This window comes from Harpia harpyja, chromosome 11 (genome assembly GCF_026419915.1).
Source record: "Harpia harpyja isolate bHarHar1 chromosome 11, bHarHar1 primary haplotype, whole genome shotgun sequence".
Lineage (NCBI taxonomy): Eukaryota > Metazoa > Chordata > Aves > Accipitriformes > Accipitridae > Harpia > Harpia harpyja.
This window is the reverse complement of record NC_068950.1, coordinates 41,591,338-41,618,340: the sequence shown is the minus strand read 5'-3', so window position 1 is coordinate 41,618,340 and position 27,003 is coordinate 41,591,338. Positions and strand designations below refer to the sequence as shown.

General features: G+C 43.5%; 2 protein-coding genes across 6 annotated transcripts in view; one reads left to right on the top strand and one right to left on the bottom strand.

Moving 5' to 3' along the window:
- FGGY (FGGY carbohydrate kinase domain containing) overlaps nucleotides 1–19,261 on the bottom strand; it is a 301,158-nt gene extending 281,897 nt beyond the window's left edge. For 4 of the 5 annotated variants that reach the window (XR_008237131.1, XR_008237130.1, XM_052801138.1 and 1 more), the window contains exons 1-3: nucleotides 19,055–19,261; nucleotides 13,173–13,308; nucleotides 11,335–11,456 (exon numbers count right to left, since the gene is read on the bottom strand). The gene's annotated coding sequence lies outside the window, so the exon portion shown is untranslated. Of the gene's footprint in view, nucleotides 1–4,798; nucleotides 4,870–11,334; nucleotides 11,457–13,172; nucleotides 13,309–19,054 lie in introns of all 5 variants that reach the window. The other variant, XM_052801137.1, reaches the window with a different exon arrangement.
- A 30-nt stretch (nucleotides 19,262–19,291) lies between these two features.
- Nucleotides 19,292–21,232, top strand: JUN (Jun proto-oncogene, AP-1 transcription factor subunit). The gene has a single exon (XM_052801142.1). It carries the CDS (start codon nucleotides 19,797–19,799, stop codon nucleotides 20,739–20,741), a length of 945 nt encoding a protein of 314 aa, XP_052657102.1. The 5' UTR covers nucleotides 19,292–19,796; the 3' UTR covers nucleotides 20,742–21,232.
- Nucleotides 21,233–27,003: the final 5,771 nt, after the last annotated feature.

Below are 27,003 nucleotides of genomic sequence, written 5' to 3'. Positions count from 1 at the left end.
CTTCACAGGAGAGGTGCTCCAGCCCTCTGACCATCTTTGTGGCCCTCCTCTAGACCCACTCCAACAGGTCCGTGTCTTTCTTGTGTTGGGGGCCCCAGAGCTGAACACAGAACTGCAGGTGGGGTCTCACAAGAGTAGAGTAGAGAGGGAGAATCACGTCCCTCAATCTGCTGGTCACACTTCTTTTGATGTGGCCCAGGATACAGTTGGCTTTCTGGGCTGCGAGCACACATTGCCGGATTATGTTGATCTTCTCATCCACTAATACCCCCAAGTCTTTCTCCACAGGGCTGCTCTCAATCCACTCAACGCCCAACGTATATTTGTGCTTGGCGTTGCCCCGACCCATGTGCAGGACCTTGCACTTGGCCTTGTTGAACTTCAGTTCAGTTCCAACAGTCAAAAAAATTCTAAATTTTTCTAAAATTTCTAAAAGACCTTGAGAGTTCAGTCTGCTTTAATGACACAGTATGGAAGACAGGACACTTTGCAGCAAAGTTGCTATCCACTTTAAAAACTACATATGTGCACTTTCTGAATTCAGAGTAACTACCGTGCTTCTGGCAGTCCTCCCACTATCATTTCATGTGTATGTCTTCCTAACAACATACATCCTCCAAAGCTCTGGGTCACAAAATGCAACACATGGGGTATGTTGGGACCACTACCAGCAGCTGGCCAAAAATGCTAAGGGAAGAATTTCTTTAATGAGCAGTATTTCCCTTATTCCAACACATTTTCTGACTACCCCCTAACCTTGTTTGGCAGAGGCAGGAGCATCCCTTTGCCAACGAGGATTTTGCTAAATGTTTCTCTGCTCAGTGAGAGAGCAGTGTTCAAAACCTATAGCTGTAGATATTTTTTTCCCTCCTAAATTATCAAATTCCATAGCCATTGGTCAGACACGCCGTCTCCTGCCTCATTGTACCGGAGCTGCTATCACCCTCTTCTTTATTGCCCGATCAACATTTCTCTCTAATCGCCCTCTTCCTTACTGTCTGATCTCTGTTTCTTTCTAAATATCTCCTTTACTACCATTCAAATGTGTGAATAACTTGTTTTAACATGTTTTACATGACAGACATATTTAAGGAACCAGCAGTACTAAAACATTAGAAAATACACAACAGATCTCAGCTAACAATGTGCATTAAATGAGTGCATGGCATTCTCTCTCTTTTTTATAATCTATACTATCAGTACTGTTAACCCCACCTACTAAATCCACAGACACGCACCTAGCATCTGTACGAAAGGAAAATGAGCTAGAAAACACCCTGTAACCTCAGAAAAAGAGAAGATGGGGATGGTATGACGGATTCATAAAGAAAAGCAGTATTTCATCCTTGTAACCGTGGAATCCAGTTTTGTAATAATAATTGTTTGCGCTGCTGACTTCCTTCAACACCTGTGACCCTGCTTGTCACGGCCTCATTGCCTGCTGGAAACTTGGCAAAAGACAAGAGAAGAGATATTAGGGAACCAGTGCTACATCCTGAGAGAGGCCGTAAAGTCCAAAGGTTGAACAGAATTGCCAGGAGCAGTCTGATAAACTAAGGAAGTATGTGGCTCTGAAGAGACAAACTGCTGTGCCCAAGTACAATATGTTCAAACTCTGTGAGCTGCACCCCAACGTCTCGCACGCTCGAAAGAGCACGCTATCCAGGGACTTTTCCCAAGCAGCCCCCTTGAAAAAGAATTATTTTAAGCCCCTTTCTGAAATGAGTATGTGAGCACTCAGTGCACCACACATGCCAGAATTTCACAGATCTTAAATCTGAAAAGCACTCCTCTTTATTTTTTCAAATTAAGCTAGGATGATTTGTTGATTTAATAAAAAGAAAAAATCCCATGTAAAACCCCTTCTGAATTAGCATATTCAAGCCTTTCCAAAATCTGGCTCCAGTAAAGAACTTGTCCTTAAAAATCTATCAGACTGTAACTAAGCTTGTAACTTGGCATGTGAAATAAATAAGCCAATAATCAGATCCCTCAGAAATTTTCAATTAAACCTGTAAAAATAGCTAATAAAATATTCAGCATTTGAAGAGTTTTTATTCAGGAGGAGAGTACAGCAGCTTCGGTTTCATGTAAGGAAGAGCATGGGGCATTAATAACCAAGGGTTTTTTCCCCTCTTTCCTAGCCACCACTCGCTCAGTTACACTAGCACAACTTTTTGTGAAGCCACACTGTAAATCCGAGCAGAAAACTCTTTTCTGGCTTTCAGAACAAATCAAACCAAGAACACAGCATGGCCCCCACAAAGAACTGAGCAAGCACAAGCAAAGAGGCAGCACAGGAACAGCAGCCAGGGGAGGGAGGAAAAAGGACGTGAGTTGCTTTGAGCTCATATTGCTGCTGAGTACTTTCTATTATAAAACCATAACCTAATATGCTTTCAAGACTACAGCTCTGAACCGCTTCACATGGTGCACCTCCTTCCCTACGTGGGACCCTACAGGGATCTAAACCATTGCAGAAATGTGCCTGCGCAGAGAGGCTTGCAGGCTCAGACACTGCACTCTATTATACTTCTCATTATTCACTGCTTATTCACTAAACAAGAGGACAACCCCAGCAGTTCTTGTAAACACAACAGCTTCCTTGAGAAGCAACAGCAAAATCCATAAGTACGGCTCTCCTTGTAAGTAAAATGCCTGACTTGGGAGGGCTGTCCTCCCTGGGGAGCTCAGCTGTGGGAAGCGGGAGCAAGGAACTGCCTTTTTAGGACTGTGGCTGAGCAGAGCTGGGAAGCGCTGGGGCAGGAACAGGGCTCCCGCAGCAGCTTGCTGGCCTTATATGGAGAAAGCCAGGTATTTCCCCAGCTCCGTACTGGGAGCTGCACAGCCAGAGCAGCAAGGTAAGGTGAGGCAGGGCTCCCCAGCGAGGCTTGGCCCGCCACCGGCCGGGGGGACCCTCGGCCACAGCCGCACTCCTGCTCGGTGCAGACCTACAGCCCCGGTGTCTTCAGCCTCCGAGCATTTCAAATAGGCCTTCTTAGGAAGCAGAGAAGCTTAATTAATTGAAAGATCGTTTTCAGATCTGTAAAGACAGATGGTTTGTGGGTGAACCGTACTTGATTTTAATGTGACATTTTAAGGCATGCAAGGCAACATTTTGGAGCACGAGTCTCTAATGTCAGGCATCTTTTTAGCTACCTACATAAGAGGGCAGGTTTTCAGAAGTGATGAACAACTGGATTTTCTGAAGACTTTGACAGAAGAGGCAGGACATTCAAAGCCTCAGACACTCAGCAATTTGTTTAAGCATGCTTTAGAAACACACATGATTAAGACTCCTCCCCAGTTGCCTAAAAATTAAGGCTGCTTGACAGAAAAGCAACAAGGTTTTAGTTTCATTCAGTTTAAGTTACGTATCTTTTTATTAGCTGTTTTATTTTCCTAGGGAGCAAAACAAACTAAACCACTTCAGGCCAAATCCATCTATACAGGATATATGTGTAAGCACCCCTGACCATGAACTGTCCCATATTGTTGCTCTTTTTACTTTCCCGACTCGTGTTTTTAAAAGTAAAAAGAGGAGGCCGTGAGTAAAATAGGAAAAAAGTACAATTTTTCCCCAACGATATCCATTTTTAAATTTGATTTTTAAATCTTTCTCAGAAAATGGCAACAAAAATGGAGTGTCCTTGAATATTCTTCTTTGGAAAAAAAATAATAATTTTCTTTTAGATATGGTTAAGAAAAATAATTTACAGTGTAACATTAAAATGAGACCCATCCAGGGACCCATCCAGGAATTAATCCAGCATTCCAGTTCTGAATATCAAACGGTATATTGAAATTCAAAGAATTACCCATACATTTTGCCATCTTAGTTTCCTGAGGTTAAACTTTGATAACTGCCTGCCTTGAGATGCTGAATAGTGTAGGTTTAACTGAAAGCAGCAACTTTTAACCTAGAGATACGAGAGTGGCTTGATAGTTTTGATCTGTACTACTTTTTAAATCCACAGACAAGTGTCTGCTCTACATCACAAACTACTGCCATCATTAGTGCCATCAGGTAATAATCGCAGCAGGAAGACCAAAACTTTGATTGATCTTGCCACATCCCACTTGCAACATATTGGCAAGAAAACATGGGGGGAGTACTAATTACCCATGGATAATCACAGGGCACCCGTTTCTAGGATTCCTTATGAGAGGCCCATCAGGAGAAACGAAGCCACAGACAACATGAAAAATTACATTAAACAACTGAAAAATATCTAGATACACACCAAACTTACTCAGTATGAGCTCAGATACGCCTAGGACTTTCTCCAGTTGTTGATTGGGCTGGGATTACATTTCAATAGCTCCAAAGGAGCACTAGGGTAAGACTACTTTCATAAAAAGCATAGAAGTTTTGACACCAGGTTTCATATTGTAAATTTCTCCTTTAAAATAACTTGCTTGCCAAAGCAGTTCAGCTGCCAGAAAGGGAGAAAAGCAGGCAAACTACTCCCTTAAAAGCAATGACTGTGCTATGCTGCTCAGGTACATGAGGCATTGCTCCAGAACTAGGGAACATTGGCTCATTAGAAGCAATTAAAAAAACTCTGAGGGGATTTTAAAAACAACAACTTCCAAAAACAAAACATGCATATATACCACATGCATTTGTTTATGCAGCTGTAATGAGTGATGAAATCCATTTATGAGCTGAAGTCACAAGATTCTAAGCAGGTCTTTGTTTAATCTCAGTAAGTCATGACATTTCCCTACTACTTATAATAATGTGATTTGGATCAACATTTTCAAACTTATGCACCTGGTTTTTAACAGTGATTACCAATTGCACTTCTCATCTGCTTTGCTGGAGACTGAACAGTTACTTCTGAGCCACCGCTTCGATTAAGCTTCCTAAAGACAGATATAGAAACCTTGTTTTAGTTTAACATACGCCTGTAATTCTTGAATTCAGCATATATTCTGCAATTCTTGCTCAAACTGAGACTCCCTGCAACCTGCAAAGAGTGTAAATAAAAATCAATGGGACCATTAGTGGAATGACTACTTACAGCATCAGCCCTTCTACAACCACAAAGTCTATCCAGATGGATGCCCTTAAAAGATTTAAGAAGGTTTGCTATAGACAATGGCTTTTGTTCCAGCATGTTGCTGTGACTTGGAAGAATAAAATGAAAATAAATGCAGCTGTTTGCTGCTTACCTTAATGCAGCATTAGTGCCCTGAGTAACAAAGGTAGGACAGAGTATGCAGGGAAAAAAAGATTCAGCACAAATAACTATTAAGTTACACGTTTTGTGTATTTATAAACTGTGCTAGGCTTTAGATGTATTATCATATAGCTTTAACAGTATACAAATCAGTAATCCTGCATATAAATCAAGACCTCATTTTTAGCTTTGATATTAAGGAGAAAAAAAAAGAGGAAAAAAAAAAAAGTTACTTGCCACTGCTGCTCTTGCCATTACACTTCTATTAGCTTTGCAAACACATCTGATGTTTTGTGAGGATCAGATCAAATCTAAATGAATCTAGGTCCACTGTTAATCTAAACAGAGTGCCTTTTTTATATTTCTTTTAATAAGGGAAAAAATATTAGACTCCTGATCTGAACAAATAGTCGATCTACCTAATGCACAAGAGCAAGACATCCCAGACATAGGAAAAATTCTCTTAGCCTTTAAGGTCTGAAGGAAAGTGATGCTGTCTACACCCATTCTCCACTTTCTCATGTTTGGCTCATTCATCTACTGCTCTCCAGAGTCCCAAATGAGCCAGGAGAACTGGTGGATTTTACAGCATGTCACCAAATCGAGATGGCAGAAGAATATAAGGAAAATGCAAGGATCTTTCACCTAGAACGTTTTGTTCCAAGCAACCTCTTGCTTATACGCAAAGCATATAGTACAAGACAATTTCTTCAGCAGCTTGGACCCAAACTCAGGAAGGCTCTAAAAAGGCCAAAGCCAAATATGCATAACCAGCAAAGTCAATGTGTCACCTAACTGGCACAGAGTATGTTCCTATACCTTGCATTTTTTACGATTATTTTTGTTGAGGTAGGAAAATAATATGCGCTATTGCCAGTGTCTTTCCCGATGTGAAAGAAAGTCCTAAAACAATCATCAACATGAGGCAGCCAGGGAAGCACTGGAACTCCTGAGATGGAAAGTGGCACTTTTTCTGCCATTTTCAGATACACGCATCTATTGGATGTTTTTTATGTTACACACAAGTACTACATGGGGTTGGGAAGAGGGACGACATTCTCAGTAGGACAGTATAAACACTTTGTTGCCTTCCATTTTCTTAGGATGGCTGCATCACTCCAGTAAAAAAGTCACACAATGTATACAAGCCATAGCAAACAAGACTCTGTAATATTCTTAATGCCACATCAATTTATATATGCTAGATATATTCATGGGAAAGTAAACTCAGATGCAATGTTCCTACCTACATTCTAAATCTATAGGGATTATATTTTATATTCCCCCATTTCCAAAGTCCTGTTCGGTTATTTTCCTTTAGCTTTTGGGGATCTACTATACCAGTGTGCCAGAAAGAAAATGACTGTAACTACTGAAGTCAGAGTAACAACTGAAAAACACTTATCAGTAGAAAACATTATTTCATACGCTAGTCCACCTGAACTAAACCCAGCTGAAAAGCTCTGAAAAGGCACATTAAAAAAAATAACTGTGAGAGCGTTAAGTAAACAGTTCCCTTACTGGATTTGCTATAACTGACTAAAACCTTTCTTCCCCTTTCCACATTAAAGGAAAGCTCTAAAACCACATTTTGCATATTTTATTAGTTCAAACCTTTTCTAACATGGTTCCCAGGGCAGACCAAGTCTAACAAACTTTAAAAAATGAATCTAACGTTGTTCTAAAATAACAGTATTAGAATCTGGTAGAATGTGAACAACAGGACTATCAATAAATGTCTACTCTTATTCCCAGACCCAGAATGGAATTTTAAACAATTTTTAGCCCCTAAGATTCACAATTTATTGAACCTGAACTTGCACACCAGCTTTAGTAATCAATGTTACCCATCTCATGCCTCTGACTGCTTTCATCAGAAAGAAGAATTGCACATCGGGAGAAAGAAAAACATTTTTGTGACTGTTTTAAAAATCGTAGTTGAAAGTTTCTTGAAAGGTCAAAAAGCTAGGAGTTATCCTGCTAGAAACAGATTAGCAGGCAGAGGGTAGGCAAGGTGGTCAGGGGTGTACGGGAAGTATAATCTATCAGATTGATAGCACCACGATGTATATGGTACAATTATATCTTATCTTCCCAGCCCTGCAACCAAAATAAACCACATGGAAGTCTTGGAGTCTGATTCTGTTGTCTTTAAGTACACACCCCTTAGGGTGGCGACCCAGGACACACCACACATCTTTTACTTCATGTAAGACAAAATCAAAACAAATATAATCAGTATTTTTCCTTTTAGGACTCTCACTGAGACTCTTTGATGTGTTTTCCCTAATCGTTTTCTCTTTTTAATCATCACACTCAGGGGTTTCTCTGAGCTTATAATGGTCTAGTTTTTATGTAACCTCTTCCATGCGGGCGCCTTCCCAAGCTCCCAACACAGCAACTGCTGTAACAGTACACAGCAACACTACACCAAAGAATACCTTGTCCAAATGAAACCAAAAGGGAAATTTAGATGAGTACATTCTGCTTAGGTTGGAATTTTGGCTCAGACACAAGTGTTAACACTTCTGGTCTTGCAAAAAGAAGCTCTAATGGAGATACTGAAAATGAAAGTATCTCTTCTACTTCAAAGCTGAAAATCTGGCCACTTCTATAACAAGTTTTTCTGCTCTGGGAAATTTTACTTAACTATACCCATGCATGAAGGGGAAATCCTTGGTCCTACAAGTTAGCTGTGGGTTTGCCATTCACTTGACTAGACCTGAGACTCCACCAGGATGATTTAGTACCCATGGTACAAAACTAGTTAAATTTCTAACTTCTCTATGGCTGCTTGACAACTTTTCTTTGTCTTCAGAGCAATTATTCACATTTACATTTTATCTTGATTCTCTTTAGCAATATCCCTATTTACATAGAGAATCCTTAAACAGATTACCACATTCTTTTCAGTGTTGCCTAAGAGGTGCATTGGTGTACTACAGTTCTAAAATTTTCCAGATCCACTATTAATAAAATGCCTAAATTTAAAAAGGCACTACGCAAAACTCGCATAACTTGAACACCTATAAAATGCCCCGTAAACAGCTGCCCTACATCTAAGCTGCCAGTAGATTCATGAGGTTCTAGAATTAACTTCCATTTATCAGCTAAGATTTACTGATACGGCTGATAGTAATTTCTGTTGTTCTCTGCTGTGCCTTGTCAAGACACTGCACATGGAGGAAGCAGGAGCTAAGACAAGAACTGGAAACATTTCCTTCACGTGGGAAGGTGCCCTGCTAAGAAACTGCTTATTGAACCTGACAGCGAGCGTATAAACAACATTAGAGGGAGTGCTCACACATGTACTCCCAATAAAGGGGAGGACAAGGCGGTGAAAGTCAGAGCTATTACAAGACAAATACAAATTAAAGACACTGGTTTTAATCTCCAGGATATTAAAATATTTTTGAGAGCTCCCAGTGTCTGGGGGAGGAGGGAGGGAGAGAAGGGGGTAGGGGGAGCAGCAAGCTTTACTGAGACTTTTCTTATGGTTTGTATCACCTTTTGTGGGAAAATCATTCTAGAAAAAAGCAACAGAGGATTTTGAAACTAACAGAAAAGCACTTGCTAAAAGGTAGCTTGCTCTTTGCAAAACTTCCCATGAGGCCTGAAAAAGCACCCTGAGCATGCACTTTACCAGACAGCTTTGCATATGAAATGCTGTTTGTTTCAAAAACAGTTGTATACTTTTACCAGGGGGGTTATTTCAGTCAGTTGTCCCCTGATTACTGATCTGTGAGAAGCAAAAAAAGGAGTGACAGCTACCACAAAGATATAAGCGTAACTATTAAAGTTCATGGCATTTTCGACATTCCCACTCCTTACCCTGAAACTTTAACCCTTGAGCGAATGCTGCCATACATATTTCCTTTGTTTGGCTGTCTGGTGGGCCACCTGGAAAGCATCAGCACTCTAAGAAGAAAACTGCTATTGTTTATTCGGAATTTCCTTAAAAAAAAAAAATCTTGCTGTCCATTACCACTTCCCAGAAAGGTATATTGTTCTATCACCACCCGTATCAAACTCAAGTGCAGAGACATGTTTACAGTACGTGCAGCAGCTCAGATAGGCTGGGCTGTTGCAATCCTGTTGCAATCCTGTGCAGAAAACACAATGTTAACGCTGGCATGCTGCTCCCACGCCCTCCCCTTTTCAGGCTTTACATTAACTCAGTGACACCCTGCTAGGCACAAGGTTTATTTACACAACACAAAGTCTTGAGACGAGCCTTTGTTGAACTGCAACGTTGACAAGGCTTAGGAAGCGCTACCGACTATAGTAAAGGTGTATTAAGAATCAACTGAGGACCACATATGAATGAAATGCTTTGAAACTCACTTGATGGAGTTTCCAGCTGCAGCGCAATTCTCTTTTAGCCAGAAGCTGTTGGGACAAACTAGCAAAGCTCCTGGCTTTCACGGAGACCAGTGAATTGCACCAACACAGTGGTTCCACAAGGACTTTAATCTGGGATACGCTGGTGACACCCTGAAAAGCAGCAAATGCCTCTCTCCATTGAGAAACCATTGAGGTTTTTTGCTGGGATAGATTTGAACGGGATGTATTTCCCAACACACTTCACCTCAGGGCTGTGTCAGCGCAAGGGAGGGGACAGCGTGGGAGCAGGAAGAGGGCAGGACTGCCTCTTTTGTCAGCAGTGCGGCCGAAAGCACTTGGGGAACCGACGACGTAGTAAATTGTGCTGATTTACGTCTGCTAAAAAGCCCTCCTTAGTTTTCCTGAAAAATGATTGCTATATGTATAGCATTTTAAAACTTAACATGTGTAAAAACAGGCAAGAAAGCTTAGGTGCAGATTTATTGGGTGGAAGTGTCCAAGGGGGCTGTAAGCTTCATCTCCCCAGGACTAGCAATACCCACTCCTGTGAGGAGGGAGTGATTGTTGCACTCACCCTCTCCCCCAAGGGGTGTATAATGCAGAAGAGTTCCTGTGTTTCACGTGATCATCTTCTTGTCAAAGTTTTGGACTAAGTATCAAGGCTTTTTCTTTAAAGAAACTATCTGCGTGAATCTGGAGAAGCTGACATGTAATACTTCCTCCTACACAGCATTTTTGACATTAACAACTCCAAATCATTGTCAGAGCCTCTCGCAGCAGAGACTCTAAATGTAAAGAAAAAAAAAAACACCACCCCTCCAAATAAGCAGGCCCATAGCAACTGGAAGATATTTGGTCAAAATGTCAGAGAGTGACCAGAGAGTGAAAATTGCATAAATCTAAGCATCAGTATATGCTCTACACGGTCCTGGGTCAGATTCAAAATGCATTACAAGGCTGATGAACCAATAAAAATGTCAATGGTTGATATCCTAAAAGCATATGGGGCCAGTAACAAATATTTCATACCAATAAGTTAATCCTAGATCTTCTTCCAGATGAAATTCCATTCCTTTTCCATACCTTTTTCCTTAACGCATTTTTTAAAATAAAAATAGTTCATACCACTTGTACTGCATTTATTCCCCACAGATCTGCATGCTTTACTAGAACTTCAGTCTCATTATGCCCATTTTACAGGCAGGAAAACTGAGCCACAGAGACGCAAAAAGTGATTAAGGGTCATTCAGCAGGGAGGCAAAAACAGGGAAGACTGCAGTTCTATCCCATTTGAGTTTATTCTGTTCTCCTGTTTTTCTTTACTGGCATACAGAAAATAAGATTACTTCTCATTAAACTCACGAGGTTACATTAGAGGCGAACAAATTTTTGCTTCACTTTGTAAATTCTCTTGGTTGTCTTGAAGGGATATATATTCCCCACCAGTACTGCTACAGGGTTAGGTAAATACTTTGTAGACCAATAACATGAATGTGAAATATACCACTGTTCTTATTAGTATTTATGTAATAATCTAGGGCTGAAATTGGCTATCATTGAATTGACCTCAGCTCTTTGACATAAATGCCTATTTGAAGCACCTGGCAATAGCCCGTAAGCATCCACACCCAGAACTGCTTTGTCCGGGCTTGCAGTTTTGCCAGCCACACACCTTTTCCTATACTGACTGTAAGGAACGCAATAACTGGAAAACATCAGCACAAAACATGCTTATATAGAACAAGGCTACGTTGTACCATTAGGTCTTACAACACACGTGCTTAACCTCTCTCACATGACTTACCTGAATCCACAGCCCATTCTTAGCTGAACAGAAGCCTCTGCAAATATGTGCACAGTGCAGCTGGTACCCAGATCTCTAAATACCATATAGCCATTTTTGGAATGTCTTTCTAGTTGGGCTACCTGAAAAAAAAAAAAAAAAAAAAAAAAAAAAGTTAAAATTTAAAAAAATCTGAATTTCAATTAGCAGCCATCACAGCCCTTAGGCCTTTGCTTTATTATTGTCCTTTTATCCTAAAAATTTTCCTTGATCTCATGAACTTGTTTCTAATATATTCAAGTGTTATGGCTTTTTATATGTTTCATATGTTCACAACAGACTGTGTAAACAGTCCTGTGAGTTGACCAACGTGTCTGCCAAATGCACTGCCGGCTGTTCATATGCAGTACTTCCTGTAGCACACATGTGAACAGTGCTCCTGAACCCGCTGTAGAAAACCAAGGTCTTGGGTAGGGATCAATACTGACTCTGGACTAAATTTTCCATCTCTGCTTCCTTCTGAAACAAGGGAACATATAGACGCTGCAGTGTTAGCAACTGCATACAATTTTTACCGAAGAAAAGAGGAAAGAACAGCAATTTTGAGGGTTTCGAGCATCCTGGTTCTTCCCTTATGGAAGTCCTAAGGGGCTGCTGTGGACAAGACCAGGACATTCCCATCCCGTGAGGGGACAGGGCTGCCCGGACCAGTGGGAGCAGCTACGCAGTCGCTGTCTGATACGTCAGCTCTGATCAGAGATCAGGTTGTTTAATCAGATGGGATCGAGGAAGAGTAGCAGTTTAGTAGCAACTTCTTCAAAACTGAGGTCTTTAACTCTGCTTGTGCTTTCAGGTATTGTCCTACCCAGGCCGTGCCCTTTCCTCCCTACAATGCCTTCCTTGGCTATTTGGCAACCCTAACTGCTCCCACACCATGACTCCAACACAAATGACTGTCATCCAGAGTGAATGTTTCCATTTGAATTACATGAGCAGGCACTCTGTAAACTTCCCCACAGGTTCCGCCACTATAATCCCTGGGAAGAAGCAACCTGCAGGACCTACTTTCACTGTTCAATGCTTTCTCTGTTTATTGCTACTACCATCAGAAACATTACTCGAATTCAGACAGGTGTGCTTACATCTGTCAGCCACCAGCCACTGGTGACATTCAGTGACAGAAACTCACTGTCCATGTCCAAGCCTGAACCCACAGCATAAGGAAAGCTTGATTGCTCACTGGAAATCCCCAAGCTCTATGGTGCTTTACATTAGGCATTTTTGGTCTCATGCAGACTCGCTTCCTTTCCTTCTCCTGTTGCAAGCACTGCTTTATCCCAGGTTGCCAGGAGCCTACTGTTCCAACAGCTGCTAAGACAGAGTGAGGTGTCCGCTTTGACAGGATGCCAGATTGTTTATTAATTAAAAATCCAGGCATTTTGTATCCATTCTGAGACCCTAGTCAAAACTGATTTTACCAAGGGCTCTGAATGGTTAAATCCAGTTACTCTGAGGCTTTCAGTCACGATTGGCAACCATAAATCAATGCATTTTGTTGCTACTGCTTACTTTAATATGGGTTTATTGAAACACACCAAAATGCCAGAAAACTAACTTCAGTTCTCCACAGTGAAACCGCACCTCAGTAATACCTGAACAAATGCAGACTTCCAGCAGGATCTTTGTCCCCAAAGACAGTAAATATCTTTTCAAAGGTGTTCGTCTGCCTCCCCACCACTCAGCATTAGTATGCTTCTACTTGTATGGTAAATTTTTTCATGCTGCCAGCTCACAATGCTGAGCACAGCCGTCTGCTTCCCATATGCCGCACGTCCTCCAGTGCCTCCTCTACTGCTTACCTTCGCTCTTTGAGCTCCCACTGAGGATCAGCTGCTATTCTGCCAGCCTTCTTTGTGTGTAGAGGATTTTTCCGACGGTCAGCTCCACAGGACAGGAACTTTGCCCAATTCTCTATTTCTCGGAGCACTGGCTATGCTATGGTATAGAAATAATGAACACAGAGACATTAATGGTGTGACATATAGATCTGTAACATCCTAAAAAGCATGGGGAGCAAGGCCCCAGGGTTCCTTTCAGACTCATCTCTAGACAATGTAGTTAACTTCTATTTGGTCAGTTTTTGATGAAAAATTATAAAATACATACAGTTGTTTGAATAAAAAAATATATAGTTCATTACTTATTTGAACATATATTTCTGAACACTTGCGGTGACCACTGAAATCCTCTATAAAGCTAGCTGGGAACAGGAAAAATAATAGTGAGAAATCAAGTGTAACTAAATATTGGGTAAAGAGAAGATCATCCTATCCACTTTAGAGACAATCATATCAAATCTTTCATTCATATGTTGCTGCACATAAACATCCAGGGTTTGAATTGCTCAGGCAGCATTCTTAAGAAAATGGAAAATGTTTTTAGTGGTTCCTCCCTTACTTCTGCAGTTTTTCTCTGTGTTTACAGCCAGTGTTGCTGTCCTGCCCCAGAGGTAACCCAACAGGTCTTGCAAAGTCTCCTAACTTTGCCCCACCTCCATCATTCACAATCTTGTCTCTCTAACCTACTCATTTTCCTCCATTCCACAAACTATTAGTTTCAAAGAAATTCAGAGATTAATTAAAATGATTGGTGGGATGAGTAGGTGAGGGGGACAGGCTAAAGGGCTTGACAAGAAGAAAGATGAAAAGGACTAAACGCGTATAGCTTGGTTATGCGATGACTAATTGAGGGTGGAGGAGATGGACACGATATTCATTTACAAGTGCCTGTAGTTCTCAGGAGCATTTTTCATGTGCAAACTGAAGACTAGCTCAAGACTAGCTTTTGGTCTTCTTGTACAGATCTGGTTCCAGGGTCCTTCACTTCAAGCTGTGAGTCCCACTCTTCTCCCAGTCTGTGCATTCCCACTCCTCCCTTGTATCCTCAAATACTGATTTTTTTTTTTTTTACTTGTTTTTTTTTTTTAATTTCAGCTCAGCTTTTGGCCAGATTCAGTTCCTGGATCTCTACCTGGCCACATGAGCCCTACTGGGAGCAAAGAGCAAAAGGCGAGGCCATGGAAGCTGGGGGTGGATGAGGTGGCACCTCTTTGCCACACCTCTGCTGCGCTGCAGACTTAGGTGGACTTGAACCAACTATGAAAACACACCTTGAGGAACGGGGGAGGAAGAGGGAGCAGGAGCACCTGTGAATTATTTTACTTCCACTTAGCCTAAGGAAACTCTGTTCCTTGTGCCCTCTCACTCCCAGCTTCTTTTCTGTGCTCTGATGTAGTAAATAAAAGAAAAATACTTGCTCCTTCTGACTCTTCAAACTCTTGTCTCCCTCAGTTGGGGAAACCCACTCCATAGTAATTTCTTAAGCAAGTGAAATGCAGTATGAGAAGATCCAGTAATTCCCACTCTTATTCACTTCATGCAGAGGTGAAGCAGGATATCACATTTGAAAGCATGAAGTGAGAAGAAAAAAAAAAAATCTGTACAATAAAAGTAATTATATAATAAAATATTGTGGAAACATCTCTGATGAGGGGTAAAAGCAAGATGGTGTAATATATCTAAGTTTAAAGAAAAAGAAAAACTGTATGGAAACAAGCATTTTCTTTCTGTGAGCACTGTTGCCAATATAAAAGAGCACAAACTGTCATTTATCCTTTTTTCTTTTTTTTTTTTTTTTTCCCCAAATGGTCTAGAAATAAGCCAAAAGCATTTGTGATACAGGAGTGAAACAAAACAACAAACCCATTTATTCCTGGACACCAAATATAATTTAGATGGATGTGGTATGTATAAGAAATTTTAATTTGGCCCTGAAAAGCCATTTAATTATTCAGATTATCTGATTGCCTCAGTCAGTCTTGTATTGATTGGAGAACTTTATAAATCAAAATCTGCATTACTGCTGCTCAGAGCATCTGCCTCTCACAGCAACAGAGATGTATAGTTCATTTCCAATCCCTACCCACAAGTTAGTTTATTGAGACATGTAAATGGCTATGGTTTATAAATGGGTCGGTAAGTGTTCTTTCATACTACTAAAGGAATATTTACTTAAGGACATCAGGAAAGGCGGGGGGGGGGGGGGGGGAAGCCCTAAAGTAATAGCTGTTTAATAAATCAGGGCATAGTCACCAAAATTCCCAGCTCCTTGGCTAACGGCCACGAAGGATCACTGTCTCTCTGTTCACGGGGCCCGCTTCTGATCTGTGGCACTCCATGAGTCTCGGGTGGTGAACCCGGGGCACTCGGCTGAAATCTAAGCTGAGACCTCCGTAAGCGCCCGCTCACCAGTCGGTCCCGAATTAGGTAGAAAATCCCCTCGGAGCAGCAAAGAGCATTTGTCTTTGATTTCAGAGCGCTCCTGCTATGCACAACCTTTATGACCAGCTTGACTGTCTCTTGCCAGCCTCGACCAAATAACCTCTAAGTGAGTAGCAATTAAGATAATGAGTGGACTGATGGGTGTCCCCCACAGCTACAGGCCTCAGTAGCAACACGTCTCTGGCAAACTGGAATGTCTAGTCCTGAAACTCCACCTCTGTAAAAGGAAGGAAGTAGAAAACTAAAATGGGTGGAGGGTAAAAAAAAAAAAAAAAAAAAAAAAATTAAATTACTTTAAATGAATCCCTCCAGCCCGATCCAACACTCACTGAAGCTAATGAAAAACTTGCATTGATATCAGTGGGGCTGAACTGGACAGACTGTAAACTGAAAACTGCACAGTTTTCCAGGTTATACAAATATGTATTAAATAGAGTGGTTAAAGCTACATGTTCCTTGTAGTCTGAACTTGGCTTTCTAGGACAAAAGAAACATGCAGAAAGAAACCCAAAAGATAAATCAAAACAGCAAAACTCTAACTAATATGTCAACAATTAATCAGAACAAACTTAATTAGTATTATTTGTCTATACAGAAAACTGACTAAAGCAAATTATTTGCGTGGCTTCCTATGTAACCAGAAAAAAAGCCCCTTTTAGCTTAATTTTAAGATAATTCTTATCTCGCAATAAAAACCTCCACACAGCAAACTACTTAAAATTCACGTCTTGCATTTCTCCAGAATTTCTTCCTTGCATAGACAAGCCCTTTATAAACATCAAAACTGCACGCTGACATGACAGAGACAGATCATTTATGGACTATCTGGGGGGAGTTTTAATGCAGCAAGCACCGCCACATCAGGTCCGACTAGATACCCTATCTCTGACAGGAGCCAGGAGTGGATACCTGGAGAGGGACACAAAACCAGGGCACGCACACAGCGGTTTTGCCTCGGGGTGCTCTCCCAGGCACATGCCATTTGCAGCTTTGGGATTTCCAGAGCCAGAGACGCACTGCCTTGGATAGCGATAGCCCTTAAGTGATCTCTCTTCTGTGAATTCATCTAGTCACTTTAAAACCCCTCTGTTCACGCGGCACTCTTGCCAAGGAGTTCCACAGCTTAACTACAACTCTGTGAAGATGTTTCTCTGGTTTATTCTGAACCTGCCAGTTTCATTTAATGCCCCTTGGCTCTTGCGCCAGAAGAGTCAGTCGCTGGCCTCTATTTATCTTATACGTAAAGATTAAAAAGGAGTTAAACAACTGCTTCTAGCATTCACTGCATTAATGAATTTCAGAGATTTTCTTATGCCTATGCAATAACTTACTGCTGTTTGCCTGAACTATTTGCAGCTGAAGCTACAGAAGCAGCTGAGCAGTTTGAGTTACCTGCAGACAGATGCTGCCTACATGAAGGTTGTGTGTATACCAACAGCATACAGTGAGCCCCCGCTTCCCAGCCAAAACTTCATATTTTGTGCCACGGATTGTTAACACAAACGTACAAAGAAGTGCATGAATTATTTGCATAATTCCAGTTAGCATACAAAGCAACACCAGTGCCCTCCACGTGGTCAAATGAAGTCAGGTGGGAACACCAGGGGAGAACGGAGAGGAAAAAAAAAAAAAAAAATCAACAACTTCAAACAAGGGAGCTAGACCTTCACTTTTCTTTCACAGCTGCTTGTGTTTCTGTTTGCTTCATTGTTGCTTCCTATACTGTAACTGGTAATTATGTCATTATGTCTAGGAAAAAATAGCACCGGAGAATCTGAAAGTGTATTTTCAAACCTAGACATAAGTTTGTCACCTTCACGTATCGCAAAAAGTGATTGAACCTGATAGACCGAGTTCTTCGCTGACATAAAGAGCCGGACCACCCTACAGGTAACAGCTTTGTGTGGCAAGCATAAGGAGCACTTGTTGCACTGTTGGCAACGTGATAACAACAGTACACCCCTTCGGTCCCTGTCCTACCCCATATTATCACCGCCTGTCCTTAGATAGCTGCTGCGCTGTATTCCAGAGGTAGCTGCCTGTCAGCGGTCACGAATTCACACCCCCCAGCGAGAAGGGTGTGTGTGGGGCAAGGTGAGGAGGGGAAAGGTAAGAAAAATTAATCCAGGCAGTAGGGCATACCCTTTTACTAGGGCTATGCACTGTACTGATGCATGCCATGCTCCGCATAGAGCGGTTAGAGCGAACCAGAGATCACCCATCTGTTGCTCCGAGGTGAACGTGCCAGCACAGACTTTTCCCCTCGACTCGGATCCTTCGGCTCCAGCCTTTATTTTCCCTCCCGACTAACCTGTACTTCCACAGTAATACCAGGGCACTCTTTCTAAAATTAGGCCGTCGCTGTCCCCTCCCCTTGGAGGACGAGTTTGGAGAAACCCATCTGGAAGCAGGCTTTTTCCTGTCAGGTTTTATCCCCCCCCACCCCCCCCCCCCGTTATCCTGGCACGTTTTTGAGACCGGGAGCTGACATCCGCGATCCCTGCAACGGCAAAGCCGTGCCCTCGCGTACACCCCCGCGGCGATCAGGCGGTATCGGACGAAACCCGCACCACCCGCGGGGCTGAGCGGGGCGGCCCACGCCCCCCCCCGCCTCAGCGCCCCCCGGCCGGAGGGCGGCTCCGGGAGCCGGGACGCCCTTCACCGCACGGCGGGGGCTCCCCCGAGAGCCGCCGCCGGCGGCCCCGTCTCTAAGGCGGACGCAGGGCGAGGCCTCGGCCGCCGCCAGCCCCGGGCACGCCCGGCCGGCGGGGAGAGGACGGGACGGGACGGGAGGGGACGGGACGGGAGGCGCTGGGCCCCTCGGCGGGGCGGGCGCGTCCTCGGCGGGGAGCGCGGCGGGCGCGTGGGCGGGGGCCGCCCCGCGGCGGTTGACTGCCCGCCCTGGACCTCGCGCGCGGCCGCCGCGGCCAAAGCACCACCCACCTCTCCCCCCCCCCCCGGCCCTGCCTGGAAGCCGCACGGGCGGCGGGATGGCGGCGAGGAGGGGAAATCACGTGAGGCCTCCCCCGAAGCGCCACCTGAAGGGCCGTACCACCGGCGGAAGGAGGGGGGGGTGGGAGGACGGGGACGACGGCACACACACACACCCCCCACGGGCCGAAAGCCGCCGCGGGGACCGGCCGACAAATAAACAAACGGACGCGAAAACAAACAGGGAGAGGCGACGGTTTGCGGGCGACGGCCGCAGCGGCGCGGGGGAGGGCGGGAGGGAGGGAGGCGGGCTGAGCGGCGGCGCCCCCGCCCCCTCCGGCGGGCGGTTGGTACGTGGCCGTTAAGGAGGCGCCGCCGGCGGCCAACCCCGCTCGCGCTCTGGACGCGGTAACCAGATATTCAAAAACAATACGTCAGCCCACAATGCCCCGAGCCGCCGCCAGCATTACCTCATCCCACAAGGCCCCGCGCCGGCGCTGAGAAGCTTCTAGGGGCGGGGTGGCCATGGCGACCGGCTGATATGCACCGGGCCGGGCCAGCGGCCCGCCTCCCCCGGGAGAGGCGGCGGCAGCCAATGGGGAGCCCGCGGGGTGACATCATGGGCTATTTTTAGCGGGCTCCCGGTCGCTGATAAGTGAAGGGCTCCACGCCGGGAGCGGGCTCAGAGCGCGGGGCGGGCGGGAGAGAAAGAGGGAGCGAGCGCGGGCAGGCGGCGGCAGCAGCGGTAGCAGCGCGACTCCGGCCGCCGGGTGGAGGCGAGCGGAGCAGGCACAGCGCGGCCGCGGCCAGCACAGCAGCAGCAGCAGCAGCGCGGAGCCGGGGAGGCCGCGCAGGAAGGCGGGGAAAGTACTCGCGGCGGCGGCGGCGGCAGCGTCCCGGCCCCGCGGCAGGAGGAGAAGAAGGAGGAGGAGGAGGAGGAGGAGGGCGGCGAGGCGCCCCGCCGAAGCCCCGCGCCGCCCCGCCAGGCCAGGCGGACTCTCAGCGCGGCGGCGGCAGGGACCGCGGGCCCGGCCCGCGCCGGGAGGACCCTCCGCGCCCCGGCGAGAAGTAAGGCTCTGGTTTCTCCTTCCCCTCTCTCTCCCTGCGCGGCCGGGAGGGTTGGGGTGGCTGCGCGGAGCGGGGCGCAAGCGGCGGCCGGGCAGCTTCTCCGCGCTGCCGCAGCTCCCGGCGCCACTCCGCGGACTCTGTTCTATGAGTGCAAAGATGGAGCCTACTTTCTACGAGGATGCCCTGAACGCCAGCTTCGTGCCGCCGGAGAGCGGCGGGTATGGATATAATAACGCCAAAGTGCTGAAGCAGAACATGACGCTGAACCTGTCCGACCCATCCAGCAACCTGAAGCCGCACCTGAGGAACAAGAACGCCGACATCCTCACCTCCCCCGACGTGGGACTCCTGAAACTGGCCTCGCCTGAACTGGAGCGGCTCATCATCCAGTCCAGCAACGGGTTAATCACCACCACGCCGACCCCGACGCAGTTCCTCTGCCCCAAAAACGTTACCGACGAGCAAGAGGGGTTCGCGGAAGGCTTTGTCAGAGCCCTGGCGGAACTGCACAACCAGAACACCATGCCCAGCGTTACCTCCGCCGCTCAACCTGTTAACAGCGGCATGGCACCTGTGTCCTCCATGGCCGGCAACAGCAGCTTCAACACGAATTTGCACAGCGAGCCCCCGGTGTACGCCAACCTCAGCAACTTCAACCCCAACGCGCTCAACTCCGCACCCAACTACAACGCGAACAACATGGGCTACGCACCTCAGCATCACATAAACCCCCAGATGCCTGTGCAGCATCCCAGGCTTCAGGCTTTGAAAGAAGAGCCTCAGACTGTACCTGAAATGCCAGGGGAAACCCCTCCCCTGTCCCCCATTGACATGGAGTCGCAGGAGAGAATCAAAGCCGAGAGAAAACGCATGAGAAACAGAATTGCGGCATCCAAATGCCGGAAAAGGAAGTTGGAAAGGATTGCCAGGTTGGAAGAAAAAGTGAAAACTTTGAAAGCCCAGAACTCAGAGCTGGCATCCACTGCCAACATGCTCAGAGAACAGGTTGCACAGCTTAAGCAGAAGGTCATGAACCATGTCAACAGCGGGTGCCAGCTAATGCTAACACAACAGTTGCAAACGTTTTGAAGAGACTGTCTTAAACGAGAACTGTGATATTGTGGTATAACTAAAACAACAAACCAAAAGTGGCAGATGCGTAAAGCTAATGGTAAAAGCTGAAAGGCTGAGTCCTGCCTGTGCTCTGCAAAGCGCATGTGTGGAAAGACTGGCAAGCCTTCAGCTTGAGTTAGTAGTGAAGCAGCCAGCACTGCTCCGAGAAGTGCTGTTCCTGCTCAGATGAGATGTCAGATCTTCGTTTAACATTGACCAAGACCTGCATGGACCTAACATTCGATGATCATTCAGTATTAAAGGTTAAACTGCAATAGAAACTGTAGATTGCTTTATGTAGTATTACTTAAGAAAAAAAAAAAAGTGGGAGGGAGGTTTGTGGGAGGCTGATAAACAAAAAAGAACTATTCTGCCTGCCTTCAAGTAAATTGTGTATGTACATATCTTTTTTTATTTTATTTTATGAAAGTTGATTAATGTCAATAAACTACTTCATGACTTTGTAAGTTATTTTTATGTTGTTTATTTGGGCGCTGCCCAGTATTGTTTGTAAATAAGAGGCTTTTTTTTTTAGCACTCTGAGTTTACCATTTGTAATAAAGTATAATTTTTTAATGTTTCTGTTTCTGGAAAAAATCTAGAAGGTTCTATTATATTTAAGAAAAATAAAATAATTAAAATGCATTTCCCCCTCACACTTTTTTTTGCTAGTACCTGAGCTGGGAAAATGCCCTTTATGCTGAACTCTAAAGGGTAGTGATTATGTTTAGATGCACTCTGTAACTACAGGCATGTCCTGGAGACTGTGTGAGAAGGAGAGGGAGAAGCTGGATCCTGATCACCAAACTAAAACAACTTTTTGAGTTGTCCTGAAGTTGTAGTTCCCAGTTGTAACCTGACTAGCTTGCCTGCCATATTCTAGTGGCCCAGTTCAGATGGCTAACTTCAAGCAGGCTGTAGAGGGCTAGAAAGCCAGTGTATGAAACTGCTCCGTAATTGGAGCAACTGGCTACTTGATCTGACATGCTTTTTATTAAACTAATGCCCTCAAGATGATAAGGCAAGCGGTTGTATTTAAAAAAACAAAACATGCTGTAGACTTCAAAAATAGAAACCTTCACCTTTATTCCTGTGTTCCTAAGGAGGAGGTGATCCTTGTTTGTTAATATTTACGACAATGCTGCTGTCAACAGTAAAATACTTTTATAACCCTTTTCCTATCTTGAAATCCTTTCCCTTTTGGCTGTCACTAGGGGTTCTAAACTTTTTAGCAATAGAAAAGCTGAGAAAACTGAACCTAGTGGGAAATGAGAAGAGCAACTTGCTGAAAAACAGCAACTCCTGTTGCTTGTTTTCAGCAACTTGCTAAAATAGCAACTTCTCTGGCACTTCCCATGTATTTTTTATAAAATAGTCTTGGGGTTTAGTACAATGGCAATATAAATATATACCTTAGAAGCATGCTACTTAACTCATCTGGGGGGGGAGAGAGGGGGAAGAACAATTATTATACCAGGATTTTCAATGCTGTACCCAACTCATTTAGTTTAATAAGCATATATTTGAAGGGAGACCAGATGTTTTCTTGCTTGCCAAACAGCTAAGAGGAAATAGATGCTATCAAAATATAGCCATAAAATATTAGAAATTCATTATTAGTGAATGCTAACTTTTTAGAGCAGGCAGTCTTAAAAATGTCTTTTTTCTCCTTAAAATAGGAATAAGCATAATTGTAACTGAAGTGACAGTCTTGTTTAAGGTCACTTCACAGGATGACTAGATAATTGGATATATATGCCTTTACTGTTATCAACATGATACCCTGAAACTTGCAACTACTCTGGGTCAGTTCCTTACAGGAATCATAGAAGTATCTTTCCTCGTAACTTCCCCCCCCCCCCATATTATATGCATTTTATCATATTAGGGCTTGTTTTAATGTTTAAAATATGATAATATGGTAATCTCCTTCCACATCATAATACAAGTGTCAAGGTAGGCACTGTTTAGATGGTGTTTGCTGCTGTCAGAGGAATACAATTGTAACAACACCAACCAAACAAAGGGTTACTAGGAGGATACTGTAGTTTGCCAAGAGTACATTTTGCTGATGTCAGCAACCCGGAAGGTAAGTTGATTTTGACCATATGTAGGAATAGACAGCAGAGGGATAATACACAGCACTGCTGGGTGTGGTTTTACAGGGATTTAGCAAGTGCCAACTAGCAAAATAAGCAGGGCAAGGAGATTAATTACCTGCAAAGGTGCATGTTTAACTCTCAACAGTGCTGGGTTATGGAATGGATGTTACTAGCAAGCATTTTGCTTAATCACCTAATTACGTAAAAAATAAATACATTATATAAAATACTATGTTAATTAAATACAGCTGAGTGACAGTCTGCTCCACCCTATCCTAATACGCACACACAGACATTTAGCATTGCAGTTATGTGTTTTCTCTCTCAAGTACGACATTCTGTAGCACAGGCAGAAAAGTTACTGAGTAATAGCACTGGTCGTTAGGTGGGCATCATCTGATGGGTTGGTCTCTGTGACACAAGTTACTTGACTCGGTCCAGCTCAGGAGGTGCTGGCGTCCCGGCAGAGAATCTACCCTCGAGGAAGGTGGTTTTTAGTGCCAGTTACGCAGTTTCACAAGGAGAAGAGGGGCGATGTAGATGAACCCTTTCTTCGGTCCCATATCTTGTTTGAGGATGAGGCCTAAGACAGGGCAAAGTAAGTTTATATTCCCTCCACCTCCATCTGTTTTGTAAACAGTGTGGCGGGCTATGAGCCTGTTGCTATCTGGTTCACTTCAGCATAGATTAAAAGTCAGCACTCAGTATATTACTAGACCACTCAGTGATCAATACGCACAACTGTAATGAAAGACGTGCGTGCATTTGTACGTGGTGAAATCCGAAGTTTTAACACTTACTTAACTGCTGAGATTAAAATTGCCTAATGCACTATGTGCCTTACTTCTATAAGGAATAGTCAGTTCTCTTTGAGATTCAGAGAGAAACTCTCTTTTTGTTGCCCCAGCTGTACTCACAAGGGAATATTTTGCAAATAACAGCATTGTGAACATGTATTTTGTTTGGCTGTGAGTGTTGTCAACGGATTCAGGAAGTGAAGTCAGAAAAAGGCAGGGTTTCAAACAGGGCAGGCTACACAGAAATGCCTAGGCAAAGAGCCTCTAATCAGAACAACATGTTTGGGACACAGAAATACTAATTAGAATTTGGGTTTGTACTAAACCCAACCAAACCCTCACAATTCTATCTCATGAAAAGAAGTGAGCTACAAGGGGGGCTTGACCATGATTACTCACTGAATTAATTTTAAATCCGAAGTACCTGTCATTACAGAAGTAACAGTAACAATGTAACTTACTCTACAGTGTGGAAGAGTTACATACCAGCCAGTTTCAATCTCACAACACAGTAACAGTTACTAATAGAGTCCTGATCCTTCACTTGCCTACCTCTCTGTGGGTCTAAAAAATACGGGCCTCAAAACATGGCACTTTTTAAATATCAGCATAAGGCAGCTCATACCCATTTAACAATGAAGTCTGGTGACCAAGAGATGCCTTAGCTATCCTTCCATTTTATAGGTAGCTGTCAGGAAATACAGACAGTATCTCTCCAAAGCTGTGTGAAAAATGACTGACAGTTTTGTCCCATGCAGAAGCCTAAGAAATCCATTATAATAATTACTTTCTGAAAAAGTAAATAGGCTTTTCAATGAAGTACATTGCTGCATACGCATTAATGATCTTATCCCCACAACCACAGGAAGCAAACAATCTAACTCCCAGGCACCTGGGTTACTGCAGAGCAGGCTTACATCATTTATCTAGTATCACACAGCACATAAGGACACTGCACGGTGGACTGTGGAGCCTGAACCAGCGGCAAAATTGGAAGTTACACAGCTGGAACAGCACAGTGCTCTGCCTGAGTGAATAGCCCTGACCCAGGCTCTGGGGTTATTAGCCCGGGCAGCATTACTGAATAGACTGCGGAGGCAGATGGACCAGCTCAGGCTGGAACAAGCTTGGGCATCTGTGGAGTACACCACGGAGTGTGGAGTACCATGTCCATGAGAAGTATAAGGCAGAACTGAAAAAAAAAAAGAATGCTTATCTTTGATATCAAGCCCAGCACTTTCTCTGTTCTGCATCTCTTCCTCTCTACCCCTATTCCCAAGACTTAGGTATAACAGCGTATAGTTACCCACATCAAGAAACTAAAACCAGTTCAGGCAAAGTTTGCCGTGTAGAAATAAAAAAGTTGCAAACATCATAAGTGAACACAAAATATTGCTAAGAGGCAGATGGACAGCAAGGAAATAATATTTGAAATTACCATATACACAAACCCGTTATGAAACAGAATATACCTTAGTAACATCTAGCATTAGGGACAGGGGAAGCAAGGTAGTATTAGCCTTCCAACTAAAGAAAAGGAAAATTCAAAATGTAGGTGGTTTGCTTTTTGAGAAGGTAATTCTTCCAGAAAAGTGCTTGTTCTTTAGAATTACGTGCACTGCCAACACCAGTGTCTGCACCCAAGGACTGGTGGCAATCCTAATTCTACACATATACATTATTGTTGACATGAACATTGTAGTATATCCTCTGAACAGAGAATGGTGCTTCTTACAAAGAAAACTTGTAGAAAGTCATCATATAATTTACCGTGAAAGCCTCTGACTACTTAAACAGTTTTAGAGTGGTTTTGCACAGCAGGGCCCTCTTTTCCAATTTTGCTCATTATTCCTTGCAGTACATTTTTGTTAAGGAACAATGGAACTACAAAAATCAAATTAGACGTTCATCATGGTCCCTTCTGTCCTTAAATATTCTGAAATACTAGAAACACAGTTACAATGGGGAAGAATGGCTTTTTAAAAAGTTAATTAAATACTGAAAACACTGCTAATTTTCTTAGTTACAGAGTAACAACAGACATTAGGGGAAAACAAAACAAAAACCTAACTCAGAAAAATGAGTGAGTAACCTATTTTTGAAATCTCATACAGAACTTCATAGGTTATGACTAACCTGATTAATCCAAATCTCTATAAAATACCTAGAAATTAAGTCTGTAAACAGAAGTGGAGGAAGAACTAATATTTCTTTTCCTCAGTCTCACAATTATTTTGTGTTTTGAGCCTTGTATTCTCCAAGCACTCTTTAGGTTGATTCCTTAAACAAAAGGACCAGTGACTTTCTAGAAACTCCTCTGAACTGTGAACTTTGTTCCTTATTCCCTTTAAATTAAAACCAATTCCTGTGAAACCTGGCAGCATGCTAACACCAAAGATGTGGGAAACGGGACACAATTCCAGCAGATGGAGCTCAAAAGCAAAGAGTCCTGGAACAGGCTGCACAGATGCCTACAACAGGAGCTTTTGCTCAGATGGCGTAGTAGCCAGAAAAGTCTTCAGATGAAACCTGCTATCATGCAAACGTACTAAAAAAAGATTAATTTTAACAGCTTCCCTGAACTCTTTAAATAATCACTGCAATGAGTAGGGAGATCCTGCATCATTTTAATCATAGAATAACCACAGTTATTTCAGAGGACACTAAGGGTTCAAAACCAAGCATCCATGGCTATTTTTCTGAATTCTCATTCACGATGATGAATTAGTGGGCATAACTTTTAAATGTCTGCTGTTCTCATTCCTTTTATGTCTCAGATGACAGGTTATGAAAACATGCACGATGCAGGCATAATCCAATGAGTGTTGCTATTCAAACTCGCAAAGCCATTCACATAGCACTCTTATTGAAAAGAGATAACTTAAGAAGTTTTGCATCTCCACTGAATAGATTACTAGTAGGTTTAAAAGCATGGCCTAGCAGTACCAAAATTGGAGCCTATCTATTTCAAGTGATGTGATTCTCAAAGATGCTGAGCTCTCTGTGACCGCAAATCAAAGCGCCTTGACAACTATGAAAAGTCATTTTCATTTGTGTCCCAAAGTAGTTTTAGAACTTTTAACAGTAGTAAAAATTCTAAGCTGCTGCACCCACCTTGCAAGCTCTAGTTGTTGTTTTATTTTCACCTTGAGAAGTCAAACACAAAAAGTTCCTTTTTAAATGAAGCCGTAACACTTTAAAGATATAGCTCAGGATTTATTCAGTTTAAACTTCTGACACCTAAGTAAGTTATCTAGGTTAGGAGGCACCACGGGTTCTCCTTATGGTTAACAGAAAAGCACAGGCCTCTTCAGAGAGAGATCTGGGTAAACTAAATTG

What these genes read in the sequence shown, in the direction of transcription:
- JUN (XM_052801142.1), top strand. Translation starts at nt 19,797, where the DNA reads ATGAGTGCAAAGATGGAGCCTACTTTCTACGAGGATGCCCTGAACGCC.